This window comes from Mobula birostris, chromosome 4 (genome assembly GCF_030028105.1).
Source record: "Mobula birostris isolate sMobBir1 chromosome 4, sMobBir1.hap1, whole genome shotgun sequence".
Classification (NCBI taxonomy): Eukaryota; Metazoa; Chordata; class Chondrichthyes; order Myliobatiformes; family Myliobatidae; genus Mobula; species Mobula birostris.
The window spans coordinates 146,372,111-146,393,431 of record NC_092373.1 but is presented as its reverse complement, the minus strand read 5'-3'; the positions used below and the strand labels follow the sequence as shown (position 1 = coordinate 146,393,431).

Sequence of the window (21,321 nt, the reverse complement as noted above, 5' to 3'; positions counted from 1 at the left end):
CACATCTTGGTGGGTGGGGCAAACAGGGGTGGATTTGGAGACAGAGGCAAGTGAGTGATAGGTCGAAAAAGACAAGGGAAGAAAGACAGATGGAGTGACATAGGGAAGGATGGGTGAAGGTGGAGACGAGGCTGGAGGGTAATAAGCGGGCACATCTAGGATACTTACTGTATGCTGGTTTCTGATAAGTAAAGAGGTGATAATCGGAACCATAAATGAAGAAGAGGTCAGGTGGTACCAGATGGGAGGGGGGCCTGATGGGAGAAGTAGATGGAACCAGGAGAAGAGGGGCATGTGCTTGACCCATTGGGTTCCTTCAGCAGTTTGCTTTTTTTCCAGCATCTCTGTCTCCACGACTGAGTTTGATCTTGAGGATATAAGAATTTGGCATAAAGTAGAAAAACTTGATTTGTACTGTTTTTTCCATCCTTTTCTAAGTATCAATGAGATGTCATCTTAAGCAAAACATTAGCCTCAATTGAAGGAATGAATCAACATATTTTATTTTATTTAGAGATACAGAGCAGAACAGACCCTTCCAGCCCAACGAGACACACTGCCCAGCAACCCACCTATTTAACCCAAGCCTAATCACAGGGCAATTTACAATGACCAATTACCCTACTAAGCGACATGTCTTTGGATTTTGTGAGGAAACCGAGCACCTGGAGAAAACCCACAAGGTTCACGGGGAGAACATACAGACGGCGCCAGAGCTGTAACAGTGTGGGCTAACCACTACACTGCTGTGGTGCCCCAGTTCAAGCATCTCCGACACCTGCCCTCCCACTCTGAGTGTTTCTTCACCGCAATGTACCCTTCCTTCCTTTATTGCTGTCTTCCATCTACCTCAGTATTGTTACAGAAACACTTACTTAACTTTGAAATTAAGTATTTGTCAATTATATTAATATATATTTAGAAATCCAAAAGACTATGTAAGTACAATAGTAGAACTAATAGTTGCACAGTGCTAATGTTATGGCTTAATGCTAAAACAATAAATATGCACTAGATTGCACATTGTAAAGTGAGAAATAAACCACTTTTAGAACTATTCCTCAAATGTAGAAATTGCAGGTTTCTGCACATCATCATTGTCGCGTGTTGTAACTCCTTGCAGGGTCCAAACAATCAAGTTACCCGATATGAAAATTCAGCTCGTCTGTAAGAGATGGAGCAAATAAACCTTTACCATTATTGATCTTGTACACATTCTCACTTTTCTGCTGAAATTTACAGTCTTATTTCCAGTGTTCTTTCAGCTTCCCTGGAATAAGGGCCTCAACAAACATCACGTGTCATTTTAGTACAATCCTATCTGGTATCAGGTATTTCAACCTGGTAGACTTTGCATGGCTATCTTTCTAACAAATTACAGTGAAACTAATTTTGTAATTTTAATCTGATTGGCGATGAATTAGTGATTAAAATGGACTTGTGTAAATCAATCTCCATTTTGCCATCAGACGGACTCCTTGTTTTTGGAATCCATTCAACCATTGTCCTGTTGTCCTTTGCTGATTATCGGTGCAATTCTACCTTATTAATATGGATTTCAGAAGAAAACAATTTCTTCTAGACCCAAAGGCTATTATTATTCTTGATATATTTCTCAGGATCTTCTCGAGGTGGAGAGCCTTGTGAGTGCCTGAGATCCCCACAGCAATGCCATCTGGAGTTCAGCTCATGGTAGAGTCACCCATGGCAGTGAGGTCAGGGGGAGGTTCCAACCAGGACCTCAACAGTGGAGCTGGTGGAAGGTGATGACACAACACAAGGGCAGTGAAGGTGCAGGAAGAGACCTGAGTCAAAGGATCCCAATGGTGAGATAGATAGCAGGGAAGGTTCAGGCACAAAATGGAGACACTGCCTAGCAGGGTGGTCATCGATAGAGTGATCTGAGGCAGAGTGGTAGTGCTTTGGCTCATTTGGGCTTCGGCGATATCAGGTCGAGGCGAAGTAAATTACCCGTGAGGAAAAGAAACAGGGAGGATGTCTGCGAGGCCGGTGTTCTGTACTGGGTGTCACATGTGGGATGTCCGGGAGACTCCCAGCCTCCCAGATGGCCACGTCTGTGCCAAATGCGTCAAGCCGCAGCTCCTTAGGGACCAGGTTAGGGAACAAGAGATGCAGCTCGATGAACTTCCTCTGGTCAGGGAGAGTGAGAAGGTGATAGAGAGGAGCTATAGGCAGGTAGTCACACTGGGGCCGCAGGAGACAGGTAAGTGGGTAACAGTCAGGAGAGGGAAGGGCAAGAGTCAGATACTAGCGAGAACCCCTGTGGCAGTCCCCCTTAACAATGAGTACTCCTGCTTGAGTACTGTTGGGGGGGGGGAATGGCCTACCTGGGGGAAGCAACAGTGGCCGCCCCTCTGGCACAGAGTCTGGCCCTGTGGCTCAGAAGGGTAGGGAAAGGAAGAAGGCAGCAGTGATAGGGGACTCTGTAGTTAGGGGGTCAGACAGGCGATTCTGTGGACGCAGGAAAGAAACGTGGATGGTAGTTTGCCTCCCAGGTGCCAGGGTTCAGGATGTTTCAGATCACATCCACGATATCCTTAAGTGGGAAGGAGACCAGCCAGAGGTCGTGGTACATTTTGGTACCAATGACGTAGGTAGGAAAAGGGAGGAGGTCCTGAAAACAGACTACAGGGAGTTTGGAAGGAAGTTGAGAAGCAGGACCTCAAAGGTAGTAACCTCGGGATTACTGCCTGTGCCATGTGACAGTGAGTATAGGAATAGAGTGAAGTGGAGCATAAATGTGTGGCTGAGGGATTGGAGCAGAGAGCAGGGATTCAGATTTCTGGATCATTGGGACCTCCTTTGGGGCAGGCATGGCCTGTACAAAAAGGACGGATTGCACTTGAATCCGAGGGGGACCAATGTCCTGGCAGGGAGTTTTGCTAAGGCTACTGGGGAAGTTTAAACTAGAATTGCTGGGAGGTGGGAACCGAACTGAAGAGACGGGGGAAGGGGCAGCTGGCTCACAAATAGAGAAAGCTTGGAGACAGTGCAAGAGGAAGGATAGGCGGGTGATAGGGAAGGGATACGCTCAGACCGATGGTTTGAGATGCGTCTATTTTAATGCAAGGAGCATCATCGACAAAGCGGATGAGCTTAGAGCCTGGATCAGTACTTGGAGCTATGATATTGTGGCCATTACAGAGACTTGGATGGATCAGGGACAGGAATGGTTACTTAGAGTGCCAGGCTTTAGATGTTTCAGAAAGGACAGGAAGGGAGGCAAAGGAGGTGGGGGCGTGGCACTGCTGATCAGAGAGAGTGTCACTGCTGCAGAAAAGATGGAAGTCACTGAGGGATTGTCTACTGAGTCTCTGTGAGTGGAAACTAGAAACAGGAAGGGGTCAATAACTCTACTGGGTGTTTTTATAGACCACCCAATAGTAACAGGGACATCGAGGAGCAGATAGGGAGACAGATTCTGGAAAGGTGTAATAATAACAGGGTTGTCATGGTGGGAGATTTTAATTACCCAAATATTGATTGGCATCTCCCTAGAGCAAGTGATTTAGATGGGATGGAGTTTGTTAGGTGTGTTCAGGAAGGTTTCCTGACACAATATGTAGATAAGCCTACAAGAGAAGAGACTGTACTTGATCTGGTATTGGGAAATGAACCTGGTCAGGTGTCAGATCTCTCAGTGGGAGAGCATTTTGGAGATAGTAATCACAATTCTATCTCCTTTACCATAGCATTGGAGAGGGATAGGAACAGACAAGTTAGGAAAGCATTTAATTAGAGTAAGGGGAAATATGAAGCTATCAGGCAGGAACTTGGAAGTATAAATTGGAAACAGATGTTCTCAGGGAAATGTATGGAAGAAATGTGGCAAATGTTTGGGGGATATTTGCGTGGTGTTCTGCATAGGTACGTTCCAATGAGACAGGGAAAGGATGGTAGGGTACAGGAACCGTGGTGTACAAAGGCTGGACGGCCTGCTGGCCAATGATGGAGTAAGATCTCTTTACTGCTGCTCCTAATTTATTTACTTTTCTTTCCAACCTGTGAGTTTGACATCAGTGGTGGGTAAATTGATGGAAAGTATTCTCAGAGATGGTATATATAATTATCTGGATAGACATGTTCTGATTAGGAACAGTCAACATGGATTTGTGCATGGAAGGTCATGTTTGAAAAATCTTATTGAATTTTTTGATGAGGTTACTAGGAAAGTTGACAAGGGTAAAGCAGTGGATGTTGTCTATATGGACTTCAGAAAGGCCTTTGACAAGGTTCCACACTGAAGGTTAGTTAGGAAGGTTCAATCGTTAGGTATTAATATTGAAGTAGTAAAATGGATTCAGCAGTGGCTGGATGGGAGACACCAGACAGTAGTGGTGGGTAACTGTTTGTCAGGTTGGAGGCTGGTGACTAGTGGTGTGCCTCAAGGATCTGCACTGGGTGCAATGTTGTTTGTCATATACATTAATGATCTGGATGATGGGGTGGTAAATTGGATGAGTAAGTATGCAGACGATGCTAAGATAAGTGGAGTTGTGGATAATGAGGTAGGTTTTCAAAGCTTGCCGAGAGATTTAGGCCAGTTAGAAGAGTGGGCTGAAAGATGGCAGATGGAGTTTAATGCTGATAAATGTGAGGTGCTACATTTTGGTAGAACTAATCAAAATAGGACATACATGGTAAATGGTAGGGCATTGAAGAATGCAGTAGAACAGAGGGATCTAGGAATAATGGTGCATAGTTCCCTGAATGTGGAATCTCATGTGGATAGGGTGGTGAAGAAAGCTTTTGGTATGCTGGCCTTTATAAATCAGAGCATTGAGTATAGGAGTTGGGAAGTAATGTTGAAATTGTACAAGGCATTGGTGAGGTCAAATTTGGAGTATTGTGTACAGTTTTGGTCACCGAATTATAGGAAAGATGTCAACAAAATAGAGAGAGTACAGAGAAGATTTACTAGAATGTTACCTGGGTTTCATCACCTAAGTTACAGAGAACGGTTGAACAAGTTGGGTCTTTATTCTTTGGAGCGTAGAAGGTTGAGGGGGGACTTGATAGAGGTACTTAAAATTATGAGGGGAATAGATAGAGTTGACGTGGATAGGCGTTTTCCATTGAGAGTGGGGGAGATTCAAACAAGAGGACATGAGTTGAGAGTTAAAGGACAAAAGTTTAGGGGTAACATGAGGGGGAACTTCTTTACTCAGACAGTGGTAGCTGTGTGGAATGAGCTTCCAGCAGAAGTGGTTGAGGCAGATTTGATGTTGTCGTTTAAAGTTAAATTAGACAGCTACATGGACAGGAAAGGAATGGAGGGTTATGGGCTGAATGCAGGTCAGTGGGACTAGGTGAGAGTAAGAATTCGGTATGGACTAGAAGGAAGGGCCGAGATGGCCTATTTCCGTGCTGTAATTGTTATATGGTTATATGGTTATAAATATTACATGGAGATTTGTGACAAATATGATTATATGTACTTGTCCACTCCAAGGAGGAGGCACATTTTAGAATCTATTTGAAGTTAAGATACAATAGACAAGTACACCCACAGCAACTTTACCTGTACAGCTGCTTGTTAATGCATGTGGCGGCAACTCAATGCATAAGAGGGTGCGGTCCTGGCCAAGGGGTTCACTTGTTATTCAGACCAAACATCAGAATGGGGAAGAAATATGATCTAAGTGACTTTGTCTGTCAGATTGTCGGTGCCAGATGGATTGTTTGAGAAACTGCTGATCTCCTGGGATTTTCACACACAACAGTCTCTTGAGTTTACAGAGAACGGTGTGAAAAATAAGAAATATCCTGTGAGTGGGAGTTCTGTGGGCGAAAACACCTTGTTCATGAGAGAGGTCAGAGGAGAATGGCCAAACTGATTCAAGCTGACAGAAAGGTGACAGCAACTCAAATAACCGCACATTTGTGTGCAGAAGAGCATCTCTGAATGTACAATACATCAAACCTTGAAGTGGATGGGGTACAGCAGCAGAAGACCACGAACATAAACTCAGTGGCACTTTATTAGGTCGAGGAGGTATACTGCCTTTACTCTACCTTCAACCAACATTCCACACAACCTTTCTCTCCCCACGACTTTCTTCTATCTTCAAATATCCCCTGGATTTTTTTTAACTCTCCACACGATTCCTCCATTATCCACAACTCTTCCTGCAACCCCTCTTTCCGTTCTTTCTGCCGCATTCCCTGTTCAGCTGGGCTACTGTCAGATGTATCAGCCTCGAGCACCACAGCACCTCAGTCAATGCGATTGATATCATTTTAAGTACCTCAACCAGATCACACCTAATGCTTCTAAAGCTTATTTACATAATCTGTCCTCACTACTTAACCCCCTGAGATATAAATAATAATCAGGTAGTAGGGAGATGAAGGGGTAGTTAGCGGCAAAATTGGGAAACCATGCAAAGGGAGGAAATTGAACATATTTCACCTTTTTTTTGATTTAGAGGCATGGTAACAGGCCCACAGCACCCAATTACACCATGTGACTATTTAACCTAGAAACCCATACATCTTTGGGATGTGGGAGGAAACCGGAGCACCCAGAGAAAACCACACGGTCACAGGGAAAATGTACTAACTCTTTACAGACAGCAGCGGGAACTTACCTTCATCTGCCCTTATTAAGAAAGAAATTGCTGCTAAAATCATTGTAAAAGAGGGGGTAATTGAATTTGAGGAGAAGAAAATCTTAGAGAAACTTGTATACTAGAATGTTGGCCATATCCTAGGCAGATGACAGACACTGAGGGAAGAGTCAAAATGCAGCATTCATGGACATAATCATTTAATCCTCCGTAGATAACTCAAGACCTAAAGGGTGAGGGGCACTTGAAAAGACTAATAGTGGCAGAGGTACTGTGGTGATCAAAGGACCAAATGGTAGTCTGGGGTATCTCTGAAAAAGTGAAGTGGGGTTGATTGGGGTACAGAGGGATATAAGGAAGTGGTCAGAAATGGTTGTAGCTGTTATTGAGAAAATGGGAAATGACAGATTGTGGAAGATCAAGGGGAAGACAAATGGAGGAGAAAACGGGGGTGACCTCAGATGTGAGGGCAAGGTTAGTTGAGAAGTTGATAAATATCATACTGGATCACTATATATGTCGACTGAAATATGTAATTATTTTCAGGATGCATTAAGTAACCTGTAATTTGTTTCGGTCATGGCTATTGCTCCTGTGCCGCCGATGTCACTTCCTCTTCCTCCGATGGCACTGCGGGTTCTACAACTGCTGGAGGATTTTCCGTCTGCTCAACATCGTCAACCACCGGGCTCGCCACCTCCACTGCTATTATCTCCGTGGCCTCTCCGCCAGCTTCAGGTACTTCAGGAGTTTGGGAATCATCTGTTTTTAAAGATAGTTCAAGATAGCCATCAAAACATATCCAGATACTGTATTAATATTGCTGCAGCAGAATCACCACTCTGAAAGCAGGGCCACTGGCAAATTTGACTGCAGCACGAGGGTGCAGGTATTAATTTTACATTAATTATAGACTTTGTATTTCACAAATCTACAATTAATATATTGGTGATTTTGATTCTACACAAAGATGAAGAATTATTGAGAGCTAATGCCCTTTTTTATTTCCATTGGTTTTTTAGTTCTGTTTTTCAGTCAAAGAAACAGGTTCACTGTTATCAACTTTACACTATTGCTCCAAAATTATGCCAATACTATTCTAGAATAGTCTGGTACTGGACCAGTGATCCCAGACTGGCTGTTACCTAACTTCAATTAGAGCAGCAAACACGAGAAAATCTGCAGTGCTGGAAATCCAAAGCAGCACAAACAAAATGCTGGAGAAACTCAGCAGGTGAGGCAGCATCTTGGAAAAAAGAGTCGATGTTTCGGACTGAAACCTTTCTTAAGAACTAGGAAAGAAGGGCGAAAATGCCTGAATAAAAAGGTGGTGGGAGGGGAAAAGAGTCTAGCTGGAAGGTGATAGATGAAGCCAGGTGGGTGGGAAAGGTCAAGGGGTGGAGAAGAAAGAATCTGTTAGGAGAGGAGAGTGGACAATAGGTGAAAGGGAAGGAGGAGGGGACCCAGGGAGAGTAATAGGTCAGTGAGAAGCAGTGAAAGGTCAGAGTGGAGATTAGAGGAATAAAGCAGCAGTTGGAGTAAAAGATTAATTTTAACACTACTGAAAGAAGAGATAAACATCAGCCATAGTTTCAATCTTATTCATTATCCATTGAGGATTACTGAGAATTGAAGGTATGCATGTGTCAACACTACATGATCTTAATCAACAAGGTTGTTCACTTCCAATCCACAGAAGAAGAATATTCACTTTGCAAGGAGTCAAAGGAAACAGGGGACAGTCACTTGGAGCCCAGAAAATGAGGAGGTTAAGGCTTTGAGGAAATGGGATCATCAGAGAATCCATTTAGTTATCAGCGTTTCATGGAATTGGAGGGGCAACCAATCAGGGATTTTGAAAGATTGGAACTACTGGGATATGAAAGGGTCAGAGATACTGGGGCAGCAAGGGGTCAGAGGCAGGTTGATCATGGGGTCTGAGCCACTGGAATTTCAGGGATCACACCTGGAGTGAGATTAGAGTGTGATGTGAGTCAGCACTCTGGGATGGCCAAAGGCTATAAAACAATTTTGTGTTCTTGAAAGAATCAAGCCCATAACAGCACAACAAAAGCTCAATTGTCCCACAGCTGTGGCAGGAGTAACTTGTAGTGATCACTTTCAGGTCACTTCTCTAGCTTTGTGCTGGGTAGGCTCTAACCTCACAGCATGAACATCGATTTCCATAACATACGCTAATTTTCCCCCCTTCTTTTTCAGTTCCCCATTCTGGCTCCTCTCCTACTCCTTCCCTTCTCGTCAGCTGCCATTCACTTCCCTCTGCTGCTCTCAGCCCAAAATATCGACTGTTTATTCCCTTGCATAGATGCTGCCTGACCTGCTGAGTTCCTACAGCATTTTGTGTGTGTTCGTCTGGATTTCCATCATCTGCAGAATCTATTGTGTTACTGAAATTGCCTTTGTTTATTTGTGGCACTGACAGGTCTTTTGATCAAATATTTTGGACCAAGCCTAGGAAGTCTTCATTTGACACCCATAAGAGATTGCTGGCAATGATCAATACTGATGACCATGGACTATTTATCCAGCCTAGTGCTGAAGACTTCTTTAGACATCTGCTACATTCTGATTAAAGTCATCACCTTCAGTAATTTCACAGAATCTTGCAGCACAGAAGAAGGTTGTTCAGCCCGCTGTACCTCTGCTACAGAAGAGCTACCCTACCTAGTCCAATTCGGCTCCTTTCACCCCTACAGTGTGGTAGCTTTTAATCTTTTGTGTTTCTACCAGCCTTTCAGATGATATATTTCAAATCAGAACAGCTGAATGTCTAAAGAAAACTCTGCTCGCTTGTTCATTGGCCAACTGCCTTAAATCTGTTTATAGAGTCCTCTCCCATTTTAAACAATCTCTCTCAATATATAGTATCAAAGCACACAGAATTTTTAGTAAGTATATTATTTTTTTCTCTGGTATAAACTAATATGTTTAACAGAGTTCAATCCAAACATCTTGAGTTCTGTCATCCCCACAACTTAACTAAAATCATTCAAACTTTGTGCTATTCTGATGAATCTCCTTTAGACCTTCCCCTATTCATTGGTGTAATTTCTAAAAATGTCTAGTGCACAATATTTTAGGTGAAGCCTCAGAAATGAACAATTAAAGCTTCATATTTGAGGTCTTATTGTTTAAATTGAGGTGTAATCTGATATCTAGATCATTTAATGTTTCTATCAATGACGTGGCAATGGTGAAAACAAATAGCACACTGAGGGAAACATACTGTACTAAGACACAAGCTGAGACTCGCGTAACATAGAAAGAATATCTGTGAATCTCTTAACCATTCAATCTGAACTTCAGAACAGTGTAATGACTGAGAAAAAAGTATAAACTGGAGTGGATGAATGTAATGTCCGGGAGGAAGAAAGAGCAAAAGATTGGATTATGGGACAAGATAAAAAAAGTAGAAAGTTGGAAGTCTTTGTTTTGAAAAGTTATTATTTAATAACTTTTAAATATCCAACAATTAAAATCTACAGGAATATACTCTTCCAATGGTTCATTTTTAACATCTAGTGTTGTTTTAGGATGAAGTTGCATTGATAATTCAAAAGGCTATTTAGACTGGAAAGAGAAACAGATTTCCTGCAGCTGATTTACCTCGCATCTATCATGCACATTGAATACTCCTCCTGGCATTCGATGCCTTTCAATGGTGAGCCACAACTAGAGCTTGTGAAAGGTAAAAGATGGATGAACACAATAACCTCATTAACTCTTAATTGCGGGCTGTAAACCACAATCATTGCTGATTTGATTTGACACATTTCACTCTATGTTCTGATGTGCATGTGACAAATAACTAACCTTTCTATCTTTAATCTCACACCTTATTTTTACTATTTTAACACTTTGAACAAATTGGCCAATTTTTTCACTTGTACTTTAAAGACAATATCTGGCTCCCCATTATTTTGCATATAATTATTTTTTTATATAGTTACAGTTAACAATTTAAAACCCACCCTCTTCGAGGGTGGGCACGTGGCCAAGTGGTTAAGGGATTGGTCTAGTGACCTGAAGGTTGTGAGTTCGATCCCCAGCTGAGGCAACATGTTGTGTCCTTGAGCAAAGCACTTAATCACACATTGCTCTGTGACGACACTGGTGCCAAGCTGTATGGGTCCTAATGTCCTTCCCTTGGACAACATTGGTGTCATGGAGAGGGGAGACTTGCAGCATGGGCAACTGCTGGTCTTCCGTACAACCTTGCCCAGGCCTGTGCCCTGGAGAGTGACGACTTTCCAGGCACAGATCCATGGTCTCGCAAGACTAACGGATGCCTTTATTATTATTTATTTATTATTTTCGCGGGCCATGAAACTATATACTGGCACATGTTGGTAAGCATTCGAATCACCCTACATAAACAGCATTTCCATGAGGCAAGAGGTTTTGCAATATTTTCTGCACAGATTTAGAATTAAACCTGATTCTAACTCTAAACTTACAGTGTTCCATATTATAATTGTTACGTTAAATACCAAAATTAGAATTTTAAAAGTAATTCTAAATGTATTTAAATACTATAAAGGAGAACACATTATCATATACTGCATACAAGATAGTTCATATGTTAAATAGGAATATTTTTCATATGCCAACTCTGAAAAATCACAGAAATGGCTTGTTTAAAGTGTGTACATATTTGACCTAGTGCTTTTTAAACAGTTATTATGAAAGCATGCTAGCTAGGGAAATTTTCTGAGAAAACAAGTTGAAATAAAATATAGTTTTCCCATTGTCCGTCTGAAATGGTTCTATCGGGAATTTGTAAAACAAAATCCAGACAATCCAAAATGAAAAGATGGAAACTTTTCTTTTGTTACCTTAAATGGTGCTGGAATTGACTGCCCACTGTGCTAATGACTAAAGATTAAACTTTTACACACCAGAGTTCATCACATAATAGATTAAAAAAATTATAAATTTTTTTTAATTATGAAAATATGCTGATTTTGTTTTATAGACCTAACATAGAAATCTGTCTTATGCAACTTCTCCCATATATTTTTAATGAATTTTTCAAGATAATAATAATCATCCTCGTAATGATCATTATAATAACAATTAGCGTGCTTGGCTATGCCCGTACCTCAGGTTTTACCAGCATGAGCTGAGAAAAAATGAAAAATAATAATAATAAAATATTTTGTGGTGATCATTAACAGCTGTGTGCAGTATATTAGTATTAGTTTCATGGTTGTGCCTCACTATGAAATGAAAGAATTACAGGAAATGTTTGCAGGGTGATGCGATATGGGTGTCTATAGAAAGTGGATGTTTCTAACTTATGGAAAAACTATCTTACGACCTGTTCTCAGGAGCAGAATCTTAGGTAACTTGCATTGAATCTGAAGCCACCCCAATGCATCCTGACCATTGACTACCAGTCACTCTAGCTTAGGGATACGCTATCATCTTAGCTCGGGCCAAACATATATCCTCATTTATAAAAGACATCATAATTTTTTGTAAAGAGTCTGAAATCTGTGAAAAAAGATGGCTTTAGGTAAAACCAACCTACATAAGCAAACAAAAGGACTATCCATCTCCCAAAATATAGTTAGGCCTGTGATATACTTCAACTATGTATTTGCTTTCTGGCTGGAGAGGCTAGGTAACCTTTAGCTGAAGTAGATGCTGGCAGAACTGTAATCATTTCTTCTTCCGCTGTTGACTTTTCCTCGCTGGGTTCAACTGATGCAGGAATTTCAGGTTGCTCAACACTCTCAGCCACAGAGGCCTCTTCACGAGCTTCTACCACTTCAGGAGATGGCACTTCATCAGAATCTACTGAAGGTTTAAACAGCCACATGAAATTATACAGAGATGCAATATGAGCTATTCTCAACTGTTAGCTTCATCCAAAACAGACTGATGCAGGGCTGTTTGCAGAATTTGCTGCAAAGCACACAGTATTTTTAAAGTAAAGGGAAAAGCTTTATATACAATTTGGCATTAAACCACTCAAACCTTAGATCCTAAATTGACATCCAAGACAAAGCAGGAACTGGACTCAGTACCAAAATGAATAAGCTGTTGTTCCAATCCCAGTTAATACCTGGTAAATTGTGCTGGCACTCAAACTGACCTGTGCGCATCACTTGGCCCAGAGTTATAGTTAAAAATGATGCCCTCAATAGTTAGCTATCTATTAAAATATCTGTGTACTGTCTCACAGTAGAATGGCCATATTGATATGCTAAGCCAGGAAAAAAAGCAAGTGGGAACAGGGGCATATCCTAACATGATTCAACACTGGGAAGTGATAAGCAAGGAGGAAATTGGAGAGAAAAGGTAATTTTGGTTATAATAAGCAATTGGAGGAACAGTTGTGGAATACATTGAGGAATCCCACAGAAAAATCTCCAAAGCAAACAGCACTGCATCACTCACAAAACTTCTGAGGAATGTAGCCCATTAAGCTAACCCATGATGACAGCGGAGTGATATGTCCATTCAAAACCAAAAGCACAGAAAATAGATATTACTTATAAGTCTGTGTAGCATGCAAAAGGCAAGCAATTCTGTTCTTAAAATTTACAATTGACAGTCTTTAGCCTAAATGAAAAGGAAAGGGCAGGCAACAGCACTGACATACAGTAATTCCCCTCTTTATGAAGTGTTCTTGCAAGTTACATGAAGAATGTTATAGTTAGGGGAAATGTTAATGTCCGTGCCTTTTATACAAATTTAACATCAGTGAGGAAAGTAGTAACAATGCATGATGGTTTATCAGTTGGTTTGACAGGGATTACTGAATTAGAGTACAATGCAGGAGGATAAACATAAAGACAGATATGGAAAATATGCTCAGCTTTAAAATAAACTAAGTGAATAAATGCATTATTTATAAAATGCACTTTAATGAGGTACTTTCATTTTGATGTTCTATATCTTGCATAAATTAAAATCTTAAAGCAATGTTGGCAAATAAGTAAGCAGTCATTCAGTTCAAATGAATTTATGTAGGAATGAGAAAAAATACAAGAGATCTACCCCTGGTGTCCAACTATACATCCACATTTAGACTGTTGTATTCTTGGCATTTTATTCTGGAAAGTGTACAATAAAGAACAAAATTTAATAAGTGCTGAAGAGGAAGTGCAAATAAAAAAGTAAATAAATAAACACATAATTTGTATTCTTCATCTTGCATTTCTTGATACAGTCTCAGATTATCTGGTGTCAATTTACAGAAAATCATGGTACCATTAAGAACGTTTTTTTCTAGAAACACAACACCATCCCCTGTAACACACGTTGCCTGCATAGACAAAAAGAAAAAAACAAGAAAGCTATATTCTCAAAATTAACCCATGATCTTAACCTTTGGAATGTGTAACATAGAACAGCACAGGACAGGAACCAGCCCTTTGGCCTGCAATTCCCATTGTTACCACGACACCAATTTAAACTGCACACTCGCCTGTGCATGGTTGATAACCTTCTATTCGCTTCCTGTTGTCGAGTCATACTGCATGGAAACAGGTCCTTAAGCCCAAATCGTCCATGTCAACCAAGCTGCCCATCTAAACTGGCCCAATTTGCTTGTATTTGACCCAAATCCCTCTAAACCTTTCCTATACATGCACCTGTCACTGAACTGACAGCTTATCATAGATACTTAGAAACTGGGAAGAGTAAAAGTAGCAAAAATGACCTTTTCCAACTCAAAAAGAATTTACATAGAGACAGGACCTTCCTACCCAATGAGCCTGTGCTGTCCAATTACTCACGTGTGACCAATTAACCTACTAACTCGTACGTCTTTGGAATGCGGAAGAAAACTGAGGAAACTGGAATGTCGAGAGGAAACCCGCACTGTCATGAGGAGAACTAACAATCTCCTTACAGACAGCGGCAGAATTGAATCCGGGTCACTGACACCGTAATAGCATTACACTAACCACTGCACTACTGTGCTATCCACAGCAAAAATGGAAGATCTTTACTGCTACTTCTTTCTTTCAAGTATTAAGGTACAGTTTGATCCAATTTTTAAGTACGCTTTCAAAACTTACTATTTTTATTTCATCAGATTTAAAATATTATTACTTCTCAATGTCTGAAAGGTTGTTATTATATTACCATGGGTAAAAATGTCGGACACTCCACTTCCCCAATTAATAATGGGGCTCCAGAGTTCAGAATTTAACGAGCATGCTTACATCCAATTTTGTATGTATGTGCACATTTATGTTGGTGTTACAGTATATTCATAATCTCAAGTGTGTGCCGTTTTTATAACGCCTTTAAAAGCATTTTTATCTAAAAATATCCATAATCTTTTGGCTGCCACTGAGAGTTAAGTGGGAAATAAAGGGCAGGTTGCTAAGGAACCCATTTATATGGGAATCCCAAGCTTTCTGCAAGATGGGGACAGGGTTTTGCATGGACTCTCTCTGGATGGTAGAAAGGAAGTCTTGTTCCATTGACATTCACTGGGAATATCTGGTTTTTGGTGCCAAGGAAAGATTGTGAGGACTAACATTCCAAATCACAGAAACAAATTTTATAAATAATGTTTATCCCAAGAATGTTGGAATTGATGCAACTGATGTATATCAGATTTATTTAACCTGTGGTTAAGTGAAATGTGTCTTACAGTTTTGATATGCATTCACAAAAATGTTTGCTGCACAGAGTACATTATACACTTGCAGATACACTACTTCTTTAAAAAACCTCAGTGTGTATGCTAATTTTGTTAGCGTTACCTACAGCATTTATGTTTTCAGCACATCCCAAACTAAAACTTCCAACATACTACGTAAACCAGAGATTGTGCTAAATAGACCCAGATGCATTAACTGCACATTAATAAGCAAACCTTAAACTAATCATGGCTTAACATCTAGCTGTGTTGGCATCTTCAGTCATGCATGGTTTTAAGTCGGCATTTCTGCAAATATTTAAGAATGCTATCTATAGCTACTTCAGGCAATTTACTATAAATTACATATTAAGGTCAACTGATTATTGGGTACTCACCGGTTTTCTCTGTACCTGTAAATAGGAGAAACAAAGAATAAGAATTTGTTAAAACACAAATAGTAACAGGATCATTTTGTTAAAGAGAGAAAGTGCTGTCAAGTTCCCTCACTTGACCTTGTAAGTAAAAACATCAGTCACTACAGAATTCAGAAGTTGTATGTCGCAAGGAGGATTCCAACTCTGTGAAAGTTTGCTCATGTGAGCGACAACAGGAGTGTCTCAATTGATCTTTGAATCTCTGAACGAATGAACAGAGAACATTAGCATAGCTCCTGCCCTGAGACCTCTTTGGTGCGGACCCTGGCCACATGCAGGATTTGACTCAGGCCTGCTGCTCCCTGCAGTGCTGACATTGAACTCTCACACTCAGGAGAACCACTGGCTGGAATTTTAACAGCCTGAGCACCTGCATCTTCACATGAGTCAACATCTTCAGGAGAGGAAGGGAGAAGACTGGGAAATAAGCAGAAGAAATAAAAGTAAGACTGCAAATTCAGTCCAGTCACAATCAAATAAATTCCACGATGAAGCATCATTGTGCTAAAATTTACAATTATCTCAAGTAACAGAAAGGAAACAAAATAGTGAAAATTTTGGGACAAACAATATGACAATCAAGTCTCCAAAGAAACAAAGTGAGAAATAAGGAGCCTTCAAAAACAGATTTTAATTAGTGTGATGTAGTCCATAATTTGGGATAGATGAATTAAAGTTTTTTTTGTAGAGGTATTCACAATAGAGGATACAACCAGCATCCCAGAAAAAGCTGTAAATTAGGAACTGGGAGGGAGGGAAGAAGTCACAGAAAATTACAACCAACAGCAGAGAAAGCAAAATTCTAGAAATGCAGACTTACAGGTGTCCACGATAACTCAGAACTCCATTTTGCATGAAATTATGGAATTACAGAAAAGTGATGGTGCAAAGAAGTGGGATTTTACTGTAAAAACTAATTGAATTCCTGGATAGTTTGAATTAAGGAACTTTGGTTTGAGGAGACTAGTTTATTCTGCACAGAATCACACCGTGAAACTAATGGCTGAAAGAAGATTATAGTCGGGAGCTTAACGTCAAAGGATACACATTGTTTCGATAGGTCAGGCAGGAAGGTGGAGGAGGTGGCTTTGCTTTGTTGGTAAAAAATGAAGTCACATCATTAGAAAAAGATGATAGAGGATCAGAAGGTGTTGAAACTTTGTGAATAGAGCTAAGGAACTGGAAGGCTAAAAAGACACTGATGGGAGTTATATACAGACACCCCAAACATTAGTAAAGATGTGGTCTACAAGTTACAATGGGAGAGAGAAAATGCACGCCAAAAGGGCAGTGTTACAATGGTCATGGGGGATTTCAATATGCAGGTAGATTGGGAAGATCACGTTGGTGCTGGATTCCAAGAGGGGGAATTTTTACAGTGCCTATGAGATGGTTTGTTTTAAGAGTATCTTGTTATTGAGCCCACAAGGGGGTCAGCTATTCTGAATTGGGGGTTGTGCAACAAACTTTAATTGACAAGAGAGCTAAAGGTAAAAGAACCCTTAGAGACAAGTGATCACAATATGATTGAATTCATCCTGAATTTTGAGAAGGAGAAGCTAAAGTCAGATGTATCAGTATTACAGTGGAGTAAAGGGAATTAGAGGCATGAGAGAGGACCTGGCCAGAATTGATTGGGAGTGAACACTGACAGGGACGAGGGAGAGCAGCAATGGCTGGAATTTCAGGAAGCACTTCGGAAGGCACAAGATATATACATCCCAAAGAGGAAGAAGTACTCTAAAGGCAAGATGACACAACCGAGATAAGTCACAGCCAACAGAAAAGCCCATGAAGCAAAAAATAGTGGGAAGTTTTCAAATACCAACAGAAGGCTACTAAAAAAGTGTTTAAGAAGGTAATGATGGAATACAAAAGTAAACTAGTCAATAACATTAAAGAGGAAACCAAAAGTTTCTTCAGATACATAAAGTGTAAAAGGGGGTGGATATCGGACCACTGGAAAACAATGCTGGAGAGGTAGTAATGGGGGACAAAGAAACGGCGAACGAAGTGAATAAGCATTTTGCATTACTCTTCACTGTGGAAAACACTAGCAATGTGATGGAAGTTCCAGATGTCAGGGGTCATGAAGTGTGTGAAGTTACCATTACTAGCAAGAAGATTCTTGGGAAACTGAAAGGTCTGAAGGTAGTTAAGTCACCTGGACCAGATGGTATACACCTGGACCAGAGATTGGGAGGCATTAGTAATGATCTTTCAAGAATCTCTGGATTCTGGAATGGTTCCAGAAGACTGGAAAATTGCAAATGACACTCCACTCTTCAGAAAGAGAGAGAGGCAGAAGAAAGGAAATTATAAACAAGCTAATCTGACCTCAGTGGTTGGGAAATTGTTGGAGTCAATTGTTAAGGATGTGGTTTCGGGGTACTTGGAGGCACATGATAAAATAGGCCATAGTCAGCATGTTTCCTCAAGTGAAAATCCTGCCTGACAAATCTGTTGGAATTCTTTGAAGAATTAACAAGAAATATAGACAAAGGAAAATCAGTTGATGTTGTATGCTTGGATTTTCAGAAGGCCTTCAACAAGGCACCACACATGAAGCTGCTTACCAAGCTACGCACCCATGGTATTATAGGGAAGATTCTAGGGTGGATAAAGCAATGGTTGACTGGCAGGAGGAAAAGAGTGGGAATAAAGGGAGCCTTTTCTGGTTGGCTGCTGGTGACTAGTGGTGTTCCACGGAGGTTTGTGCTGGGACTGATTCTTTCTACATTATATGTCAATGATTTGGATGATGGAATTGATGGCTTTGTTGCAGATTGCAGATGATACGAAGATAGCTGGAGGAGTAGGTAGTTCTGAGGAAATAGGGAAACTACAGAAGGACCTAGACAGATTAGGATAATGGGTGAAGAAATGTCAAATGGAATATAGTGTTGGGAAGTGTATGGTCATGCACTTTAGTAGAAGAAATGAAAGGGTTGATTATTTTCTAAATGGAGAGAAAATAGAAAAAAGTTGAGGCACAGAGGGACTTAGGAGTCCTTGTGCAGGATTCCCTAAAGGTTAATTTGCAGGTTGAGTCTGTGGTGAGGAATGCAAATGTGATGTTAGCATTCATTTCAAGAGGACTAGAATATAACAACAAGGATGCAACATTGAGACTTTATAAAGTATCTGTGAGGCTTCACTTTGAGTATTGTGAACAGTTTTGGGACCCTTATATAAAAAAGGATGTGCTGAAACTGGAGAAAAATTTTTCCAGTTCAGAATGGCTCATCATACAAAGAGCATATGATGGCTCTGGGCCTGTATTCACTGGAATTCAGAAGAATGACCTCATTGAAACCTATCAAATGGTGAAAGGCCTTGATAGAGTGGATGTCAAGACATGTTTCCTGTGGTGGGAGAGTCTAAGATCAGAGGACACAGCCTCAGAATAGAGGGGCATCCTTTTAGAACAGAGATGAAGAGGAATTTCTTCAGCAAAAGAGTGGTGAATCTGCGGAATTTGTTGCCACAGGCAGCTGTGGAGGTCAAGTCTATATGTATATTTAAGGCAGAGGTTGATAGGTTCTTGATTGGTCAGCATATGAAGGGGTACGGGGAGAAGGCAGAAGATTGGAACTGACAGGAAAACTGGATCAGCTATGATGAAAGGGCAGAAAAGACCAAATGGGCCGAATGGCCTAATTCTACTCCTATATCTTATGGTTTTATCATCTAATTGTCATATAGTCTATAATGTATTCATGGATATAATTTCCTACTACCAGTTCCTGCTTTGTGATTTACAATACCTGCCATGGAAGGCTCCTTTCATGACATCATAAAACTGAAAATATGAGAAAGGCTGTTCTGCTCAAAGGTCATCTTTCAGGAAAATCCAAAATATCAATGCCACAGCTAACTTCAGTGAAATACCTGAATCATGACCACCGTTTGGATGCCAAGCACTGACAAAAAGAAAACAGTATCTGGATCCAAAGGGAGTGGAATCCTTTGCATATCTAAAATGTGTTTCATTCTATTCAAAATTAGTGAAATCAACCTTCCAGCTCTTTACTTCACCCCCTGCCCCGCTCCTGGTTTCAGCTATCATCTACCACCTTGTACTTTTTCCTCACCTTCTTGCTCTGACTTCTAATTCTGATGAAGGCTCGCGGCCTGAAACGTCGACTATTTACTCTTTTCTGTAGATGCTGCCTGGCCTGTTGAGTTCCTCCAGCATTTTGTGTGTATTGCTTCGGATTTCCAGCATCTGCAGACTTTCTCATGTTTGTATACATCCAATCAATCACATATTTAATGTTGTCCCTTCATAATGTCTAAACTTTAATTCTTTCTGCCACCATGCCAAGCAAGGATGTATGCTTAAACATCCTTCTAACAATATCAACTTCAAATCCTTGGCTCATTTTATTCATTCAAAAAATTTTGCTGGGGGAAAATTAGAAGACCATCCCATTAGACCCCACCAAACTCCCATGCTACCAACAATAAAAAAAAGTAAAATACAAGAAATGCTCCTTCCTCATCTGGAGGCAAGACCACTGCTTTCTCGTCCTACAGTCTGGTGTCATTTTAACTTTATGTTGAGCTTCCTTTAAAATTCTGCATCTATTCTTCTTGTCTGCTCCGTTGGCATCATATCTTTTCTTATGCTCAAGTATTCCTGTTCTAATAAAAAAAACTTACTTATCAACACATCTACTTTAACACAGTCATATTAAATAAATAAAATTGTACATACAGTAGATAAATATTTATTTCAGCAGCAACAGAAAATGAATTAGATTTGTACCATTTTTCACTCTAAAGATGGATAGAGACTATGACCTATGAAATTTTAATGACTTTCCATTAGCTGCGTTATCCACCCTATTATTATTATAAAACATTTGCTGAATGAGCTTATACCACACTTTATTTAAATGATATTGCTTCCTGGAGTTGATAGATGTGCCTTGAGGATTTGTGCCTAAACACACCAAGAGGAATAGTCGTGCAAAATTGATGGAGTTGTTCCAGAATTATATTTCCTGAGTTATCTAAAAGAGAAATAGCAGGAGCTATTTTGAATTTCATAGCCTGTAGAAGTCAACAGACCTTTACAGAATCAAAATCATGATTATTATCACTGACTTAGATGATGTGAAATCTATTGTTTTGCAACAGAAGTAAGCAGCAAAAATGGCAGAAGTATTTTAAATTCCACTTTAATTCTTGAAAGAAAATTGGATGATGCGTATTCATTGCTGCTTATCTTACATTTTTCCTAAAGAGCAATTTTACCAAGTTTATTTCTCAACTTGATTCATAATATTCATACTCTCTTCCTGTTATTTACAAAAGGTTGAATGGATAAATAATATAAATATTTGCTTGGCAATCTTTCCCCCATTATCTTTCTGATTTATGTTTATGGCATTATGTGTTTCATTCTTTGCAATGTTTCCACAGGCCTCTGTGATATTAAAGCTAAATATGTGTTCCAGAAACTTGGAGGGTTGCTTTTCCCTTCAGCTCCCCCTAATTCTCAAAGGAAACCAGATCATATTTGGCACAATGAAAATGGTAATTGGGAAGTTCATGAGAAAAAAACATTGTCACATATGATGCCGGTGACCATGATAAACTGATTCTCCTCATCCTTTTTATCTTGTCTGTAGGTTTGGCCATAGGAGATCACAACAACATC

General features: G+C 40.2%; 1 protein-coding gene across 2 annotated transcripts in view; it reads right to left on the bottom strand.

The window, feature by feature from the left end:
* Window positions 1–478: 478 nt before the first annotated feature.
* The window catches only part of LOC140196042 (uncharacterized), a 38,755-nt gene continuing 17,912 nt past the window's right edge, over window positions 479–21,321 (bottom strand). Inside the window, exons 4-7 of one of the 2 annotated variants that reach the window (XM_072254751.1) lie at window positions 15,615–15,629; window positions 12,243–12,413; window positions 7,152–7,352; window positions 479–1,165 (exon numbers count right to left, since the gene is read on the bottom strand). In XM_072254751.1, the coding sequence (XP_072110852.1) occupies window positions 7,174–7,352; window positions 12,243–12,413; window positions 15,615–15,629 (365 nt within the window). In that variant the 3' untranslated portion in view covers window positions 479–1,165; window positions 7,152–7,173. The remainder of the gene's footprint in view (window positions 1,166–7,151; window positions 7,353–12,242; window positions 12,414–15,614; window positions 15,630–21,321) is intronic. The other variant, XM_072254752.1, reaches the window with a different exon arrangement.